This window comes from Papaver somniferum, chromosome 8, assembly GCF_003573695.1.
Source record: "Papaver somniferum cultivar HN1 chromosome 8, ASM357369v1, whole genome shotgun sequence".
NCBI lineage: Eukaryota > Viridiplantae > Streptophyta > Magnoliopsida > Ranunculales > Papaveraceae > Papaver > Papaver somniferum.
In genome coordinates, this window is record NC_039365.1 from 125,564,800 (window position 1) to 125,585,767 (window position 20,968).

The 20,968-nt window shown below is 40.5% G+C and overlaps 1 protein-coding gene across 1 annotated transcript; it reads left to right on the forward strand.

Annotated features, from left to right (window-relative positions):
* Positions 1-376: 376 nt before the first annotated feature.
* On the forward strand, positions 377-20,943 carry LOC113302935 (auxin transport protein BIG-like). The gene is made up of 14 exons (XM_026551909.1): positions 377-796; positions 924-1,030; positions 2,157-2,313; positions 2,409-8,506; positions 9,062-9,679; positions 9,772-9,952; positions 10,217-10,451; positions 10,559-15,118; positions 15,668-15,890; positions 16,161-16,565; positions 17,334-17,477; positions 18,102-19,127; positions 19,265-19,765; positions 19,948-20,943. Exons 1-14 carry the CDS (start codon positions 556-558, stop codon positions 20,737-20,739), a joined length of 15,288 nt encoding a protein of 5,095 aa, XP_026407694.1. The 5' UTR covers positions 377-555; the 3' UTR covers positions 20,740-20,943.
* Positions 20,944-20,968: the final 25 nt, after the last annotated feature.

The window sequence follows — 20,968 nt, forward strand, 5'->3', positions numbered from 1 at the left end:
CCGCTTAACTTATTTCACTTAGTGGCACGATCAGTTTGCCAGGCCACCTGGCATGGTAAATAGATGAGTTAATCACCCCCCTATAGGAATCGGGACCTTAAAAAATCACGATCTAATAACAGAAATTGTTTGAGATTCTGAAGAAGAACCTAACAAGAAATTTTAGAAGTCTCTAAAATTCTTTTGATATCTCCACGAATCTCAATTTGGCTAATCCGTGTAAATATTTTGATGATCCCCTGGAGAAGGACTTCCTCTCTAGGCCTAGGGTGACAAATTTTCACCACCTTTCGATACGTGCATCTCACGTGCAATTTCCACCGCTACACAAACAAAGACCGAACTGGCGTGCGACTAAAGCAAGAATTAAAAGGAGCTGCTTTACTGAGGTTTTCGTTGTCACCGCTAAGAACCTTCTCAAACCGAAAAGATGAGAAATTTCTCATCTAAATTTGGATGTTAATCCTTAATTTTCGGTGTTTCAGGGTTTGTTAAAAACTTAAGAATCGTAGATTACAATTCAACGATAGTTGTTGTGTCATAGTAGTGTAGTTGATGGCAGAAATCTCAGAACTTTTAGAAGTTCTTCATGGAGAAAAAACGATAAAAGATCTATCACAAAGACTTTGTAATGATTCGATTAAAGTAGGCTTAGAGAAATTTTATTTCGTTCTTGAAAAAGGAGTCGAAGAGATCGAAGATGGAAAATTAGGGCTTGAGTATTGGAATCAGTTGCAGATTCACTCAGTTATATCGATCGCTACATCAATTGTTTCTGCAACTCGATCTCTTTCACGTAATCTACTATTTCTTCTCTTAATTATTCATTTTAACATGTTTGTGTGTGTAATTTTTCTTTTCTAACTATTTATATATATATGACACTGATGTGAGTCAATTTGTTGTTTGATTATTCTGGACAGTTGAGAAAGTGGAACCTATAATTGTAGCGATATTCAAACAGTTGTTGGAGTTCTCGACATGTTTTCTGGAGAAATCAATGTTTAAATGTGACGATTTGAGTCTTCAGGTGTGTGATTTATGTCTCAGTTTGGGTTTGGATCCCCTAATTCGATAATAATGTAAAATAAAATTGAAGCAAATAAATCCTTAATTGGTAACCACTGAACATTTTGAAATTAGCTGTGTTAAGCTATGCGTACAAATTCACATCAGTTCTAAACAATCATAGATATTTTTTTTTTTTTTTGTTAATCTTTCTTCTTCCGACTTTTTCTTTCTTTGGTTTGTTGAACTGTTTAGTCATGGAACTATTGTATGAGGATATTACTTAGGATGTGTTGTGGACAGAGTGACAGAGTTTAGAAGTCGATAAACTAGCGAGGTTGGATTTTAGCTGTTCAAGTTTAGAATTATACAGGTTACTGAAAAGTTGAACTTAACCAAGTTTGTAAAATTTCCTGGACATATACAAATTGTCTATCTGGACACCTACAGCATAGTGATTAGGTTGGTTGAGATAGTTCGTAAAACTACATCCCAAATAGTCCATACATTCGATATTTTCAAATTTAGGAAGACTGATAAGAATTTTAGCACTTCAACGATCAACTAGTTTGGGTAGCTTAATAGAATTTTCAGGTTCTGTTTTCTAAGATTTTGCCACCAAGTGAGTCCCTATAGACGCATACGCTGAAATTTTGTAAGGTTATACTGTACAGTGTAAGGCCAACCATTTTATCATTAACTCAGGTCTGGCAAGTCAAGAAACATCATGCTCGTAGCATGAGCTTAAAGTTAGCTTTTGGGATGCTTAGTAGCAGAAATTGGGGCTAGAAAATCAGATTTTAGGAATTTTAAAATGGCTTAGATGCAAGTAAGAGAAGTAATGGTGATCAACCGAGGATATCTTCAAATTATTGTTGAAAATCGAAGTTTTGAAAATTTGCAATCTGGATCAATCGAGGATGTTTTTGGATTACAAAAGAGATTTATCATTAATGTGTCCTTCTCTCAGTCCCTTAACTGTTCAGTGGTGCCTGATTTTATTTAAAGTTTGTATCCTCTCACTATTGTAGGCATGATGTAGTAGCCTTTATATCATTGGTGCAGCACTGCTACTAATTCACATTTCGTAGTTCTTAACTTTTCGCATGATTCTTTCTATCTGTTTTGACTTTAGTTATCCCTTGCAGGATAATGTGCTACATTTACTTGAAATAGCATTAGTCGGTGGCATGGTTGAAGGGACAAAGCCTTTTAATGTAAATAGTCTTGTAGACTCACTGCCTATTGTCCCAGTCAAGTGCACTGGCGTCGAATTTGAGAATCACATTAAATGCACTATGCAAGGTAATCGATTGTATATTTCATTGAATTTACTCAGCTGTTCAACTATATTATTACAATTATCTCTTACACTTGGTTTTTGCGCTTCTTTGGAGAAGGTATTAGCTGCACAAGAGAAAACCCCGTTGACTGGGTTTTGATGAGTCTGGCTTCTGAGTACCAGCCACCTGATAGCAGTGTCACGAGTTCGACAGAATTTGGTTTCCATCAGGATTGGGATAATGTTATCTCTGTATCTCAGAATTGGGCCGTTGTCAATGGGAAGTGCATACAGCGTCTAGTTAAGCTGTGCAAAGAACTCTTTCAGCCACCGGAGTCATTTGATGAGCTAACAGAGGGTATAAATTTTGGTGCACGATTGTCATTCAGTTCACGGGTTCTCAAGTTACTTGGAAATCTTTCAAGGAGCATGCCATGTGTTGCTTATGATACTGATTTGCTACAAGAAGTTGCTTGCTGTGCTGATGCATTGCCGAGCTTATTTAGGCCCAGATATGAGTTTGTGAACTGCAGTTCGTTTGCTGGTGAGAATGAGTATGAAAGCCTCATACTATCAGTCTTGGATGAATTTCTTCAGTTTGTTGAGCTTCTTTTCCGTGATGGCAACATCTCGTTGAATATTCGAACTTGTATTATTGCTTCTATATTTTGCATTTTGGATGCTGATGTTTGGAGGTATAATAAGTCAGATCCAGACCTAAAGCCCCCATTGGCTTATTTTCCTCGCAGCGTTGTCAACCTACTGAAGCTCATAGGGGATGTTAAGAAGTGTGCCTCTCATTCTCTCAGTTGGCTGGCAAAAATTAACAAGGACGTATTCGTTTGTAGGTCTGGTTCCGAGGTTAATAGTCCTTCATGTCTTGTTCGTTCGAAGACTGTTTCCTTGCTCAAAAGATACACATCTGATGAATTGTTAAAGATAGTATTCCCTTCTTCAAATCAATGGGTGGAGAGTCTAATGCATCTTGTTTTTTTCCTTCACTCAGAAGGAGTGAAGTTAAAGCCAAAAGTTGAGAGGTCATATTCTAGTTGTACAAAAGCTAGTGGCATGTCTGATTTGGACAATCAAGTTTGTCACGAGGATGAAGCCCTTTTTGGAGATCTTTTCTCGGAAGCTGGTCGTTCAGTAGGTTCAACAGATGGAATTGACCAACCTCCCATTCCTGTTACTTGTATCCCAAGCCGTAGCTGTATGCCGATTCAAGCAGCAACAGAGTTGTTAACCTTTCTAAAATGTTGCATCTACTCACCTGAATGGAGTCCTTCTGTTTATGAAGATGCATGTCAAAAGCTTAATGTGAACCATATCGATTTCCTGCTTTCCGTGCTAAACTGTCAAGCCTGTTCTATCGAAGAGAAGAGCTCAGAAACTGGTTCAGCTTTACCTTCAAAAAGAAAGCCCGGGCATATTAATGAGGTCTGTTTTGAGCTTTTGCATAGCCTTCTCATGCAGCGTGCTTTTTCTGATTCACTGGAAGAGCACCTTGTTGACCAAATCCTTATGGTGGAAAATGATACCTTTATGTACAACGATCACACCCTTGCCTTGGTTGCCCATACCCTTTTTGGCAGGGTAGGTTCGACTCGTAATCAGTTGAGGACCAAAATCTATCAGGGGTATGTGAATTTCATTGTTGAAAAGGCTAAGTCTGTTAGTTTGACATGCCCTAGCCTGAAGGAAGTTCTTGTTAGTCTTCCTTCTATATTTCACATTCAAATTCTTATTATGGCATTTCATTTGTCTCCTGATGAAGAAAAGGCATCTCTTGCAAACCTCATGTTTGGTTCCCTAAGAGGAGCTGATGCTCCCTCAGCTGGATTTAGCAGCACCCAACTGTCTTGCTGGGCTTTATTACTTTCAAGGCTCATTGTGATGCTACGGTATATGATCTTTTATCCATCTACTTGCCCGTCGTGGTTGCTCCAGGATCTTGGATCAAAGTTAAGGGAAGCTCCGTTTGCTGGATCATGCCTTCCTAGTTATGTAAATAATCATCTGTTGTCATGGACGTCAGTATCAATGCAGAACATGATGGGGCATTTGGTTAAAGACGAATCAGTTGTTAGTAGCTTGCTTGATCAACTTATTGATGTTGTTACTCACCCTTCTTCGGTCTGCAGAGATGACCAGGCCTTGCGGCAGTTGGGTTTAAGTTGGGATGAGATGTGTGCCTCTTTTTCATGGATTCTGGAATTATGGAAAGGAAAGAAGACTGAAGCATTTGAAGACCTCGTGCTAGAAAGGTACATTTTTGTACTTTGTTGGGATATTCCCACCACAAGCTCAACGTCTTCACATCTGCTTCCTTTTGGAAGTAGCTTCCAGGTTGCTGAGACCTTCAATGTGGAATATTTCTTCCGTTTTAGTCATCTGCTACTTAGCAACTCCGCCCTTGTGGCCAAGGAAGCTTACTTTCCCGAAGTCATAGTTAGTATGCTTCAGCACTTGGAAACGCTGGTTGTTTCAGATAATGTTAAGGAACTAGGGTGGGATTTCATGAGGGGTGGATCATGGTTGTCATTAATAGTTTCTCTACTCCAAGTTGGGATCTTTCAGTACTCCGTAAAGAAAGCAATCCCTGGTGTGGATCCTCTCTGGAGCGAAAGTACAACTAGGGACACTGAGTTTATGACTGTTGCTGAGTGCATTGTTGTCGCTGTACTTGAAGGTAATAGTGCTGCTTTGGTTTTCAAGTTGCTGTCGTCCTTGTTAAAGAGGTATTTGGTGACATATCAGGAGACTTTCCTCAGTACATTCGAGGAGGATAACAGGTTCAGCACAGATAAATTTTCTCCTCTACTTCTTTACAAGCACACAGAATTTTATAATTGCTCGGAAGAAAACCTTCCCGAGAAAATTGGAACCAGTCCTTATCAGCTGGGCTCTGTTTATGGCCTCTTGTCGATGTTGGACAGCATTGTTACCAGAAGAGGTTCAGGGAGTGTAATTCCTACTTTCCTATGTTGTTTACTTCATGGTTTCCCGATGCATCCTAGAAGTCATAGTGGGCATCTACTTTCTTGTATTCTTACCATAAAGGGTATTGTCTGCACTCTAGATGGCATGATAAAGCTAAAAGATGCTGGTGAGAACATTTGCTTAGAGATGGAGACTGTCCACCAGCTTCTTGATTCCGTAATGACTGTCAAGTCCGACAGGGTATTCGAGTGCACTCATGGGAAGTGTGAATCTATTTGTCACATACTGAATACTTCTCTTCAGGGTCCCGACTACAGTTATCTTTTCGTGATGAAGCACATTGAAGGCTTCGTGAAAGATATCAATTCAAAAGAAGCAAATAACAGCACTTCCCATGAACAGTTAATCACCAGGGCGATTGATTTTGTGGAGGGTGTCATGAAAGACCCTTCAAAAGTTGATGTTTTTAAGTTCTTTATGGGGACTGAAGAAGACATATCTATGGAAATCAAACAGCTTTACTGCGGGCAACGTGGAAATCTGCTGGTTTTCATTGATGCATTGGATAGATGTCATTCGGAGTCAGTAAATGTGAAGGTTCTCAGCTTCCTTGCTGATCTGCTGTCTGGAGAGACCTGTCCTGCTCTTAAATTGGATGTTCAGAAGAAGTTCCTTGGAATGAATTTGCGTTGCCTATCCAAGTGGCTGGAAATTAGGCTTTTAGGCTGCACAACAGAAGTTTCAGCTGAGGTTAAAGGAAGCTCAAATGCACTGAGAGAGTCAACCATGAATTTTGTTAAACAGGTTGTTTCCTCGCCTGTCGAGATGCAACTGCGAGAACTCCATGATCATTTTGTTGAAGCCTTGCTGATGTCGTTGGATACTGCATTTATGTTATTTGATATGCATTCTGCAAAGTCATATTTTCATTTTATAGTCCAACTTTCGAATGGAGAATCTTCAATGAAGCATCTTTTGAGAAGTACTATGATGCTAATGGAGAAGCTGGCCGGTGATGAGTGTATGCTTCAAGGGATGGCATTTCTATTGGGCTTTCTTGGGTCTGTATTGAGTAGTTGTGGAGCTAATAATACTATCCTGGACGATTATTCTGGGAAGAATTTGTTTAGCAGCAATCTTGCGGCAGGATCTATAGTTTCTAGATCAGTGAGCTCAAGAAAAGAATCTGAGGCATTGGTTCTTTCTGCAAGTCAGCAAAGGGGTTCGACATCGATTGATTGTGATGGAACTTCTATGGACGAAGATGAAGATGATGGTACATCTGATGGGGAGTTGGCTAGCATAGATAAAGATGAAGAAGAAGACAGTAACAGCGAAAGGGCACTTGCTTCTAAAGTTTGTACATTTACATCAAGTGGTAGCAACTTTATGGAGCAACACTGGTACTTCTGCTATACTTGCGACTTGACAGTTTCTAAAGGCTGTTGTTCTGTCTGTGCCAAGGTTTGCCATCGTGGTCATCGAGTCGTTTATTCTCGTTTGAGTCGTTTTTTTTGTGATTGCGGTGCTGGAGGTGTCAGAGGAAGCAGTTGCCAGTGCCTGAAGCCTCGGAAGTTCACTGGAAGCAGCAGCGAACAGATTCAATCTGCCAGTGCTTTTCCATCTTTTCCCTCCTTTTCTGAAGATGGAGATCAGGTACCCGATATTGATACAGATCTGGATGATGATGTTTATGTTGGTATAGATAGTTCCTTCAAGTTGCCCATATCCAGGGAGGTTCAAGATGGAATCCCTGATCTATTGAAACAACTTGATATGGAGGGCCGGGTGCTTAAGTTGTGTAGCTCGTTGTTGCCCTTGGTAATAAGCAGAAGGAACTGTAACCTTTCGAAAGACAAAAAAGTAATACTGGGTGAAAATAAAGTCTTATCTTACAGTGCTGATCTTCTGCAGCTGAAGAAGGCATACAAAAGTGGGTCACTTGACCTGAAGATAAAATCTGATTATTCAAATGCCAGGGAGCTCAAGGGTCATCTGTCTAGTGGTTCCGTCGTAAAATCCTTGCTGAGTGTGAGCACTCGGGGAAGACTTGCAGCTGGAGAGGGAGAAAAAGTTTCAATATTTGATGTTGGCCAGCTTATTGGGCAGGCTACTGTTACTCCTGTGACAGCAGACAAAACCAATGTCAAGCCCCTTTCTAAGAATATTGTACGTTTTGAAATTGTACATCTAGTGTTCAATACAGTTGTAGATAACTATCTGGCTGTAGCAGGCTATGAGGAATGCCAAGTTCTCACAGTGAACCCTCGAGGTGAAGTGACTGATCGTCTTGCAGTTGAACTTGCTCTGCAAGGTGCCTATATCCGGCGAATAGATTGGGTCCCAGGTTCACAAGTGCAGTTGATGGTCGTCACAAACATGTTTGTCAAGATATTTGACTTATCTCAAGATAACATTAGTCCTGTTCACTATTTTACGCTGCCTGAGGATTCAATCATGGATGCATCACTTGTTGTGGCTCCTCAAGGGAAGATGTTTCTGCTTGTTTTGTCGGAGCTTGGATGCTTATTTAGGCTGGAGTTGTCTATAGGGGGTGATGTTGGGGCCAAGCCACTGAAGGAAATTATCAAGGTTCAGGGTAAGGACATTCAGTCGAAAGGTTTGTCGTTGTGCTATTCATCAACATATAGATTACTGTTCGTATCGTATCAAGATGGAAGTAGCATGATTGGGAGATTAGATGCCAATGCAACATCAATAATTGAGGTGTCTGCTGTATACGAGGCCGAACAAGATGGTAAGCTGAGAGGTGCTGGATTGCGTCATTGGAAAGAATTACTGTCTGGTGCTGGGTTATTTACTTGTTTCTCAAGTGTTAAATCAAATGCGGTGCTTGCTATTTCAATGGACCCTCAGGAGTTTTTTGCACAGAACATGCGCCATACTGCTGGCTCTACCTTGCCTATTGTTGGAATAACTGCCTACAGGCCGTTATCTAAAGATAAAGCCCATTGCCTTGTTTTGCATGAAGATGGCAGTCTTCAGATTTACTCACATCTTCCTGTGGGGGTTGATGCCACTGCAAGTTCGAACTTGGATCAGGCAAAGAAATTGGGATCTGGTATTCTAAGCAATAAAACATTTGCTGGTTTAAATCCAGAATTTCCACTTGATTTTTTTGAGAAAACAGTTTGCGTCACAGCAGATGTGAAACTAAGTAGTGATGCTATCAGAAACAGTGATTCTGAAGGAACTAAGCAAAGGTTGGCATCTGATGATGGTTTCCTAGAAAGTCCCAGCCCTTCAGGATTAAAGGTACCATTACTTTTAATCGCAAATCTAATTTTAATTACGTTTGTGCTTCTATTAATTGCATATACTTGTCTGTATGGATCATGCAAACACCACAGTTGTTGGGGCACTACCTTATGTAGTTAATGTGAATGGATGGTTCTTGATACACATTAATGAGAAGCTCCTGACCTTTAGCGTGCTTACCAGGAACTGTGTTTATTAGATTTTTTGCCTGAAAAGTTAACTACCGGCTTGATTAATATATCAGAGGGTATTTACCAACGTCTGAAATCTTGTCGGTCTGTCTTATTGTTTTGTTCTCACCGATAATTATATATGTTTTGACTGTATATACAATGAAAATAAACAGTGCTATACTGCTGTTACTTTGTATCTTGTACAGCTGTTGTTTCGTTATTTGACTGCTAATTTATGACATTCTTGACTTTGCACCTGATATATGTGTCAGTTATGATCATGTAAAAACTTTGCTATTGCTATCTAATACACCATGATGATCTGATTTACTAGTTCTAAATTCGATTAGTTTAATAGTTCTTCTTACCTTACTTTCAGATTACTGTTTCCAATTCAAACCCGGATATGGTCATGGTTGGTTTCCGCCTACACGTTGGTAATACGTCATCAAACCATATTCCATCTGAAATAACTATTTTCCAGAGAATAATTAAACTGGAAGAAGGGATGCGTTCTTGGTATGATACTCCAATGTCGGTTGCTGAATCACTCCTCGCCGATGAAGAATTTACTATCTCTGTGGGCCCAACATTCAATGCATCTGCACTGCCTAGAATAGATTCATTAGAAGTATATGGTCGACCAAAAGATGAATTCGGTTGGAAAGAAAAAATGGAGGCTGTGCTGGATATGGAATCCCATGTGCTTGGTTCCAATTCTCGGGCAGCTGGAGCTGGGAAAAAGTGCCGTTTGATTCAATCTGCTCCAGTTCAAGAACGGGTTGTCGCAGATCTACTTAAACTTCTATCTAGGTTTTATTCATTGTGCAGGCCACATGGGTGTTGTGAGATTGAGGAAGTTAAAGTGGAGATGAGTAAACTCAAATGCAAGCAGTTGGTAGAAACAATATTTGAGAGTGACCGAGAACAGTTGTTGCAGTCTTCTGCTTGCCATGTTCTTCAATCTATCTTCCCCAAAAGGGAAACATACTATCATGTACTAATTTTCTGCCATCAGAATATATGATTAGCCCGGTTGTAGTTTTATCATTTCATCTGTTTACCAACTTTAATTGTTTCTTTCTTCAGGTAAAGGACACAATGCGCCTTTTTGGGATTGTCAAGTCTTCGCCTGTGCTTGCTTCAAGGCTGGGTGTTGGTGGTGCAACAGCGGGCTGTGTAATTGAAGAGTTTACAACGCAGATGCGTGCAGTGTCAAAGATTGCATTACACCGAAGATCGAACTTGGCCATGTTTTTGGAAACTAATGGTATTTCTATATTCCCCAATCTGTATGAGTAGTTTAACATATCCACCTCCCTCGTACAGTCATACTTGGTATCTCTACCTTTTTGTCTTCCAACTCCTTTCAACTTTGACTATGCAATAGCTCATTTGCTTTAGAAGCTTTGGCACTTCAGAAATCTCTAAAAAGTTCTGTTTTGTTTATATTTGAAATGTCGTTTTAGAGTATCGATCTGCTAAGCTTTAAAAATTACGTGCCGTTGAGTTTATAGTGCATATGATGATGCAGGTTCTGGAGTAGTTGACGGACTGATGCAAGTTCTCTGGGGAATTTTGGATATAGAGCAACCAGACACACAGACAATAAACAATATTGTAATACCCTCAGTGGAACTCATTTACAGTTATGCTGAATGTCTGGCTTTGCATGGAAATGATGGTGGAAAGCACTCTGTCGCGCCTGCTGTTTCATTACTAAAGAAACTTCTTTTTGCCCCTTATGAGGCTGTTCAGACTTCTAGCAGGTGCGATTTCATTTCTAGTCCTTTTCTTTCTGAGTTTGTTTCTCTTCTCGGATTTTTTTTTCTTTCCACTTGTATTTTAACAACACCAAGCCGTTTACTATGTTCAGCTTGGCTATATCTTCAAGATTGCTCCAGGTTCCATTTCCAAAGCAGACCATGTTGGTTACAGATGATGTGGTGGATAATGTTGTGTCTGTACCTCTCCCTTCTGATATTGTCCGTGCAACGGGTGGAAATTCCCAAGTCATGATTGAAGAAGACAATATAACATCATCGGTCCAGTACTGCTGCGATGGTTGCTCCACTGTTCCGATACTTCGACGCCGTTGGCACTGTACTGTGTGCCCTGATTTTGATCTATGTGAGGCATGCTATGAAGTACTTGATGCTGATCGTCTTCCTCCTCCACATTCCAGAGATCATCCTATGTCAGCAATAGCAATCGAAATGGAGTCCATAGGCGGAGATAGCAACGAAATTCATTTCTCGATGAATGATACAAGTGAGTCGAGTGTGTTGCCAGTTACTGCTGATGTCGGTGTCCAAAATTCTCCACTGCCAATTCATATGCTGGAGACCAATGAATCTGGTGATTTCCCTGATTCTGTTCTTGATCAAAGAATAGTATCCATCTCAGCATCAAAACGAGCTGTTAATTCTCTTCTTCTCTGTGAGCTAGTAGAACAACTGAAGGGTTGGATGGAGACAACTTCTGGTGTCAGGGCTATTCCTGTAATGCAATTATTCTACAGATTATCATCTGCTGTGGGCGGTCCTTTTATGAAGAGCTCAAAACCTGAAAATTTGGATTTGGAGAAATTTGTCAAGTGGTTTTTGGATGAGATCAATCTGAATAAATCTCTTGTAGCTAAAAGCCGTTCTTCTTTTGGTGAAGTTGTAATCCTCGTCTTCATGTTCTTCACCTTGATGCTTAGAAACTGGCATCAGCCTGGCAGTGACGGTTCTCTACTAAAATCAAGTGGAATTACTGAGACACAAGACAAAACTGTGACCCAAGTTCCACTGCCGGCTTCAGGCAATGTTGTTTCTGTAGACAGTGAAGAGAAAAATGAGTTTGCGTCTCAGTTGCTTCATGCTTGCTGCTCTCTCAGACAACAAGCTTTTGTTAATTATCTGATGGATATGTTGCAACAATTGGTAAGTTTTTTTAAGTCTGCCAGTGGAAATTCTGAAGCTGGTAATGCTGGTTCTGGATGTGGGTCTCTTCTGACAGTTCGGAGAGAGTTACCTGCTGGAAACTACTCGCCTTTCTTTTCTGATCCGTATGCCAAAGCCCATCGTGCAGATATTTTTGTGGACTACCACAGGTTACTCTTAGAGAACACATTTCGACTGGTTTATAGTTTGGTTAGGCCAGAAAAACAAGAAAAGTCCAGTGAAAAGGATAAGGTTAACAAAAGTTCTTCCTCCAAGGATTTGAAGCTAGATGGTTATCAGGATGTTCTTTGCAGCTATATCAGCAACCCTAATACATCGTTTGTCAGGCGATATGCAAGAAGGCTATTTCTGCATCTATGTGGGAGTAAAACACATTATTACAATGTGAGAGACTCTTGGCAGATGTCAAATGAAGTTAAGAAGCTTTATAAACTTAAAAATAAATCTGATGGTTTTCGGAATCCTGTGCCATATGAGAGAAGTGTTAAACTTGTCAAGTGCCTGTCTGTTTTGTCCGAGGTAGCAGCTGCGAGGCCTCGTAATTGGCAAAAATATTGTTCTAGACATGGGGATGTTCTACCGTTTTTGATAAATGGAATCTTTTATTTTGGGGAAGAATCTGTTATTCAAACTCTTAAACTCTTGAATTTGGCTTTCTACACAGGGAAGGATATGGGCCATTGTAATCAGAAAGTTGAGGTAGGAGATGCAGGTACAGGTTCTGTAAAATCCAGTTCACATTCTGTGGATTCAAAGAAAAAGAAGAAAAATGAGGATGGAAATGACCCTAGTTCGGAGAAACCTTATCTAGACATGGAACAGGCTGTTGATACTTTCAGTGACAGAAATGACACTACTTTGAGGCAGTTTATTGATTGCTTTTTACTCGAGTGGAACTCCACATCTGTACGTGTTGAAGCTAAGTGTGTTTTATATGGGATATGGCATCATGGAAAACAGCCATTCAGGGAGACCATGTTAACAGTTCTTTTACAGAAAGTGAAGTGCTTGCCAATGTATGGTCAGAACATTATCGAGTACACAGAGCTAGTTACTTGGATACTGGGGAAACTGCCTGAGAGTAGTAGTTCAAAGCAACTGGAGACAGAGCTTGTCACACGGTGTTTGACTCCTGATGTGATAAGGTGCATCTTTGAGACTCTTCACTCACAAAACGAACTTTTGGCCAATCATCCAAATTCACGCATTTATAACACTTTGAGTGGTTTGGTCGAATTTGATGGGTACTTTCTCGAAAGCGAGCCTTGTGTTGCCTGTAGTTGTCCAGAGGTGCCTTACAGCAGGATGAAGCTAGAGAGCCTTAAATCTGAAACAAAGTTTACCGACAACCGAATAATTGTGAAATGTACTGGGAGCTATACCATTCAGACTGTGACAATGAATGTTCACGATGCTCGCAAATCAAAATCTGTGAAGGTGTTGAATCTATACTACAACAATAGGCCAGTGGCTGATTTGTCGGAGTTGAAGAATACTTGGTCCTTATGGAAACGCGCAAAAAGTTGTCATCTTGCTTTCAACCAAACGGAGTTAAAGGTAGAATTTCCTATTCCAATCAGTGCTTGCAATTTCATGATTGAGCTCGACTCCTTCTATGAGAATCTCCAAGCTTCCTCCCTTGAGTCGTTGCAGTGCCCTCGGTGCAGCAGGTCCGTTACTGATAAACATGGCATTTGCAGCAATTGCCATGAAAATGCATATCAATGCAGACAATGTCGCAACATAAATTATGAGAATTTGGATTCTTTCCTTTGCAATGAGTGTGGGTATAGCAAATATGGACGTTTTGAATTTAATTTCATGGCAAAGCCTAGTTTCGTGTTTGATAACATGGAAAATGACGAGGATATGAAAAAAGGATTGTCGGCTATTGAATCTGAGTCGGAAAATGCCCATAGGAGATATCAGCAACTGCTGGGTTTCAAAAAACCCTTGCTTAAACTTGTGTCGAGCATCGGTGAGAATGAAATGGACTCGCAACAGAAAGATTCTGTCCAGCAAATGATGGTCTCTTTGCCAGGGCCGTCTTGTAAAATAAATCGCAAAATTGCTCTTCTTGGTGTTCTGTATGGTGAGAAGTGCAAAGCAGCGTTTGACTCTGTTAGTAAAAGTATCCAAACTCTTCAAGGTCTTCGCCGTGTTTTAATGAACTATCTGCATCTGAAACATTCTAAAAACACACCGGATTCGTCAAGGTTTGCTGTTCCCAGGTCTCCGAATAACTGTTATGGTTGTGCCACAACATTTGTCACCCAGTGCTTGGAGTTGCTGCAAGTCTTATCTAAACACCCAAGTTGTAAGAAGCAGCTCGTTGCAGCTGGCATCTTGTCGGAGTTGTTTGAAAATAACATTCACCAGGGTCCAGAAACAGCACGCATCCAGGCTAGGGCGGCGCTCTGTGCATTCTCAGAAGGTGATATGAATGCAGTGGTTGAGGTGAACAGTTTGATACAAAAAAAGGTCATGTATTGTCTCGAGCACCATCGCTCCATGGACATTGCATTGGCTACACGCGAGGAGTTACTATTGCTATCTGAGACCTGTTCTGTGGTAGATGAATTGTGGGAATCAAGGTTACGTGTTGCTTTCCAGTTATTATTTTCTTCCATCAAGCTGGGCGCTAAACATCCTGCTATATCTGAGCATGTTATTCTTCCGTGTCTGAGAATTATTTCTCAGGCATGCACTCCTCCAAAACCTGATGGAGAGAAGGACCAACAAACCGGAAAGGCTGGTCCCACTTCTGTAAAAGAAGGAAACAGTGTAAACCCATCTGGTATTATGAGCAGTCTTGGAAGTGTGGGCAAGTCCACATCAGATTTTTCCGAAAAACATTGGGATACAACTCAAAAAACCCAAGATATCCAACTGCTCAGCTACACCGAGTGGGAAAAGGGGGCTTCGTATATTGATTTTGTCAGAAGGCGATATAAAGTGTCTCAGGCAGTTAAAAGTTCTGGCCAGAGGTCTCGACCTCAAAAGTTCGACTATCTGGCTCTGAAGTATGCACTTAGATGGAGAAGGCTCGCTTGTAAAAGAACAACGAAGAGCGACTTATCAGCATTTGAGCTTGGCTCATGGGTCTCTGAGTTGGCATTGAGTGCTTGTTCACAATCTATAAGGTCAGAGATGTGCACCTTGATTAGTTTACTTCGCGCACAGAGTCCATCGAGGCGATTCCGACTTTTAAACTTGCTCATGACATTGCTTCCGGCTACTCTGTCTGCTGGAGAAAGTGCAGCAGAATATTTTGAGTTGCTCTTCAAAATGATAGATTCCAAAGATGCCCGCTTATTTCTCACTGCTAGGAGGTGTTTACCTACAATTTGTCGGTTAATAACCGAAGAGGTGGTCAACGTTGAATCTCAGGAGAGAAGTCTTCATATTGATATATCGCAGGGATTCATCCTTCATAAGCTTATTGAGCTCCTCAGCAAATTTCTTGAAGTCCAGAATATCCGTTCTAGGTATGTGGGTTTTCTTGCCTTGTCTAATTGTGGTTATGTTCTATATTTGTTTTAAGGCTTTGTTCTGCATGATGTACTAAATTGACTAGGCATCATTTAAAACCCAGTTTCTCCTATTACTGATACGAATTTTGTGGCTATTAATTTGAAGTATATGAATCATATTAAAAAAATTTACATCACCGCAATCAGCATCTTATTTCGCTAACCGCAGATGGTTTGTATTTGTAACTCATAGCACTTTGAAAAGTGTTCTTGACCTGTCATTGATCTGTTATATTTAACAGCTGAATATATCATTAGTATCAATATTTAACAGCTACGTAGTTTAGTACTACATAGATTTAGACGCTGTAGAGAAACTAAATTAAGGGTGAATACATTTCAAGAACCTAATGCAGCCCAAAATTGGCGTTACCTGTCACCATCTAGCCAGTCTGGATTGGTTATTCTCATCGTTTAGTTGGTGGGTATGGTTCCTGCATGTGCCCATTTCTGTGTGGAAGTACTGGTTAATTGTCTAGCTGATCTATTTGATGCTAATTCCAGGTTTATGGGAGATGACTTGTTGTCCGATATCCTTGAGGCTCTTCTTGTCATTCGGGGCCTGATAGTGCAGAAGACGAAGCTGATTAGTGATTGCAATCGTCTTTTAAAAGATCTCCTGGACAGTCTGCTTCTTGAGAGTAGTGATAACAAAAGAAAATTCATACGGGCCTGCATATCTGGTTTACAGACACATGGACGGGAGAAGAAAGGTCGAACTTCTCTGGTAAGAGATGGGTCGCTTCTTATAACCTGCGATACGTTTATTTATCTCTGTGCAGAAAAGCATTTTGGTATATAATGCATTAAATCTTCATTCTAGTTTCTCTTAATTTATACGGCATGCATTATGTTTTTCGTAACGTTAACTAAGTGTGTCATCAGATTCATCATATATTTGTATGCTTTTTGTGCTGCTTAATATTGTAATTTCAATATAAAGACGGTAGATGTATTGATTTATCTGGCTCTTAACTGGTTATTAACCTCGATGCAGTTCATTTTGGAACAACTATGCAATATGATATGTCCATCAAAGCCAGAGCCTGTTTATCTTTTGGTTTTGAACAAGGCGCATACCCAAGAAGAGTTCATCAGGGGATCAATGACCAAAAATCCGTATTCAAGTGCTGAGATTGGTCCCTTGATGCGAGATGTTAAAAACAAAATTTGTCACCAGTTGGATATGGTAGGGCTTATCGAGGATGACTTCGGCATGGAGTTGCTAGTAGCTGGAAATATAATCTCTCTTGATTTGAGCATCTCTCAAGTTTATGAGCAGGTTTGGAAGAAGTCGCATCATCATTCTCAAAATACCATGGGAGGTTCTGCTTTAGTATCTGCCAATGCATTTTCAACTGGCAAAGACTGTCCACCAATGACAGTCACCTACAGGCTTCAGGTATATCTTCCTACAAAGAGTTCTGTATTTATTTCCATTTAGGGATCTTGTAGCTATGAATAAGAATATGAGACTTTGTGCCAACACTGGAAATTAGGAACTCGTATTGCTCGTGCATCTGCATTTTTTGCCGATGATTGAGAGCATTAAGAAGCCAAATAACTTCTTCGTTTTGGTTAGAATATAGATGTCCAAATAGTAGAGTCTATTTTTGATTGTTCCGAGTAACTTCTCGCTTCTAACAATTGTTTAGATTAGACACTAAGTTCCTAACTTGCTTCGATATGTAACTTCTGCATAATGTATCTATATATGTTAATTACTTTTGGACAGTACCCAATGTCCTTCTGTTTTTAAGTTCCTTTTTGCCATCTGAGCATCTAATATGCAGTCTACAAGTCCACTTATCTGGGTGTTCCCCATTTAGAGAAGAGGGATTGTACTGTTTGGTCTTTCAGAACTGCGGCATTAGATTTGAAATACTAGGAAAACCAAAACTTGGCAGACTCTTAAGTTACCATAGGGGGCCTTGGTTTGCTTGATTTCCTTCGCATATTTAACTAGAGGGTTGTGGGACTAAGCTTTTCTACTGTATTCCGGCAAAAAAAGAGGATTCAACTTCTGAATAATCTACACGGCATTCAACCCTACCTCCATCCATGTACTGTCAGTGCCACAATTATATGTCGCGAACCCAATTTCATGCACGCATTTGGTTTTTAAGTTTGCAAGCTGGCAACATTTATCATGATCGTCACTAAATGTCAGGGACTTGATGGTGAAGCTACTGAACCCATGATCAAAGAGTTAGAAGAGGAAAGGGAGGAGTCACAGGATCCTGAGGTTGAATTTGCAATAGCAGGTGCTGTTCGGGAGTATGGGGGGCTTGAAATAATTTTGAGCATGATCCAGGTTTGCTGCATACCTCATCACATTATATATCCATTGTTAATCCTGTGATGTTTCGTCGGTGCTTGACCTTGTGATCTCAAGAATTCTCTTTGACCCGTCGGTTAGATCAAGTCATCCTTGTGACCTGGTTTATTCTGCTTCCTTGATTTTAATAACTATTTAGATGTCACTTGCAAAGTTTGTTGTTAGATCATTTTTTTTTTTATAAATTCTTAAAGAATCTCAGGGTTTGTCATCTACCATCTTTCTGTTTCTCTTTGGTGCTGTTGACCTTCTTACTAATTCAGGAATTGTTTTGCTGTCATGTTGACACCCTTGTATTTGAGTATCATGTTCCTTTCCTACCTCTCTAGGAGGCTATATGGAGTCATATATGTCCACCTTTCCTCTGCTATGGCTTGTTTGATATTGAATTTGTTTCCTTCGTCTCAAAACTGTTTTTAACATTTTTTGTTGGGCAATCATGTCCATCCCGTGTTCATATTTTATGACTTAATTGGTTTTTGATTTTGTTCTTTATAAAACCGTGGTGAAAGAATCTCCTTCGCATCAAATTTCTCCACGTTGTCTAGGAAAGGTGCACACCTATTTTATTTATACACTGACTCATTTTCACATTTGCAGAATTTGCATGATGACGAGTTGAAACTGAACCAAGAAGAGTTGGTTTCTGTGCTTAATCTTCTCATGTATTGTTGCAAAATTAGAGACAACAGACGGGCCTTGTTACGGCTAGGAGCTTTAGGGTTGCTTCTTGAAACTGCAAGGCGTGCTTTCTCTGTGGATGCAATGGAGCCAGCTGAAGGCATTCTTTTAATTGTGGAGAGCCTGACAATGGAGACAAATGAGAGTGATATTAGCATCACTCAGAGTGTGCTCACAGTTACTAATGAAGAGACTGGTACTGCTGAACAGGCAAAGAAAATGGTCCTCATGTTCTTAGATAGATTATGCCATCCTTCAAGCCTTAAAAAGTCGAACAAGCAGCAAAGAAATACTGAAATGGTGGCAAGGATCTTGCCTTACTTGACTTACGGAGAGCCTGCGGCAATGGAAGCACTAATCCAGCATTTTAATTCTTATCTCCAGGACTGGGTTGAGTTTGATCAGCTGCAAAAACAGCATGAGGATAACCCTAAGGATGAGAGTGTGGCTCAACAAGCTGCCAAACAGAGGTTTGCTTTGGAAAACTTTGTTAGGGTTTCCGAGTCACTGAAGACAAGTTCCTGTGGGGACAGCCTGAAGGACATCATATTAGAAAAGGGTATTACTGCGGTTGCTGTCAGACATTTGAGTGATTGTTTTCCATTTGCTGGGCAAGCTGGATTTAAATCAACTGCTGAATGGTCACTTGGGCTAAGGTTACCATCTGTCCCGCTAATCTTGTCTATGCTCCGTGGACTTTCGAGGGGGCATTTGGCAACACAAAGATGTATTGATGATGGGGGGATCTTACCATTGCTCCATGCTCTGGAGGGTGTTCCTGGGGAAAATGAGATAGGTGCAAGGGCTGAGAACTTATTAGACACACTTGCTGATATGGAGAGGAAAGGTGATGGGTTCCTGGAAGAGAAGATCCGTGATTTGCGGCATGCGACGAGAGATGAGATGCGTCGTCTAGCACTGAGGAAGAGAGAAGAGTTGCTCCAGGTATGTTTCTGTTAACTGCTTGGCCTATTTACAATTCAGGCTTATGTTTTAACTTTTCAGAAGTATTAATTTAGGTTATCTCAAAACCATGGCTGAAACTTTAACATTTCTGTGTTTCCATCCGCAAATCCAAACAGGGTCTCGGGATGCGTCAAGAATTAACTTCAGATGGTGGTGAACGAATTGTGGTGAACCACCCAATTATTGAGGGCTTGGAAGATGTGGAAGAGGAAGATGGGCTGGCGTGCATGGTGTGCCGAGAGGGTTACAGTTTGAGGCCGAATGATATGTTGGGCATATATTCTTACAGCAAGCGAGTAAACCTTGGAATCGGGATATCGGGGAGTACAAGAGGTGAATGTGTTTACACGACAGTTAGCCATTTCAACATCATACATTTCCAGTGTCATCAAGAAGCCAAACGAGCTGATGCTGCTCTGAAAAATCCAAAGAAAGAGTGGGATGGAGCTACCCTTAGAAACAACGAGACTCTTTGCAACTGCCTATTTCCATTGAGAGGCCCAGCTGTTCCCATTGCACAATATGTCCGTTATGTTGATCAATACTGGGACAACCTCAATTCCCTTGGGCGTGCTGATGGAAGCCGTCTCCGTTTGTTGACTTACGATATCGTTCTGGTATGAATTTCTTGTTCTTATGTTTCGTTTTTCTACGAGCTACTTGACTTGCTACTATATAAATTGAGTGCAATTTTATTTATATATAATTTGGTTGGGTTCTTTACCACCCCCATTTTATTTTTATGATTATGTCAAATTTGAGGATTTGCAAGTGATCTCACGTTACATGCTTCATCCAGATGCTGGCACGATTTGCAACTGGTGCTTCATTCAGTACTGACTGTAAAGGTGGAGGTAAAGAGAGCAACTCACGGTTCCTTCCTTTCATGGTTCAGATGGCACGTTACCTTCTTGATCAAGGAAGCTCATCCAGTCAGCAACGTCGAGCCAATGCGAAGTCTATTTTGGCCTACTTATCAGATTCCAAGCCTTCCGTTCCATCTGGGACCCGTACTCAATCAGCAACTGAAGAGACTGTTCAGTTCATGATGGTTAACTCACTCCTCTCAGAATCTTATGAACTGTGGCTGAGCCACCGCCGTGCATTCTTACAACGTGGGATATACCATGCATACATGCAGCACACACATGGTCGATCAATGCTTCGTATTTCCTATGATCCAACCACTATCGTTAAACCCGAAGTTGGGTCTAGCACTGAAAGTGGAGGCAACAACCTATTTACTGTCGTCTTGCCAATGCTCGTTTATGTTGGTTTAATTGAACAGTTGCAGCATTTTTTCAAGCTGAACAAATCTGGAAGTGCAACAACCTCTAAGAAAGAAGGAAGACCGGCAGAAGTGGAGGGAGAATTAGAAGCTTGGGAAGTGGTGATGAAAGAGAAACTACTGAATGTAAGAGAAATGGTGGGGTTCTCTAAAGAGATGCTTTCATGGCTGGACGAGATGACTTCTGCAACAGACTTCCAAGAAGCGTTTGATATAATGGGAGTTTTACCTGATGTACTCTCTGGTGGATTTTCACGGTGTGAAGATTTTGTTCAAGCTTCATTGCACGACGGGAAAAGCTAAACCAAATAGAATTGAGAACTGTAAGCCTTGTGTATGCCTTAGTTTTGAAATGGTCCTTTTTGAGTTCATTACATTACGATAACAGCTGTAAGTTGTAACATTTATAAATGGAGGGGCATTTACACGTCAAAATTCAATGTGATTGCCTTCCCAAAATTAGAAAAATTCTGCTGTGCTTCACATAATAACAGTTCTCATTAAAATGGAAGTCCCATATAATCTCTCTCTC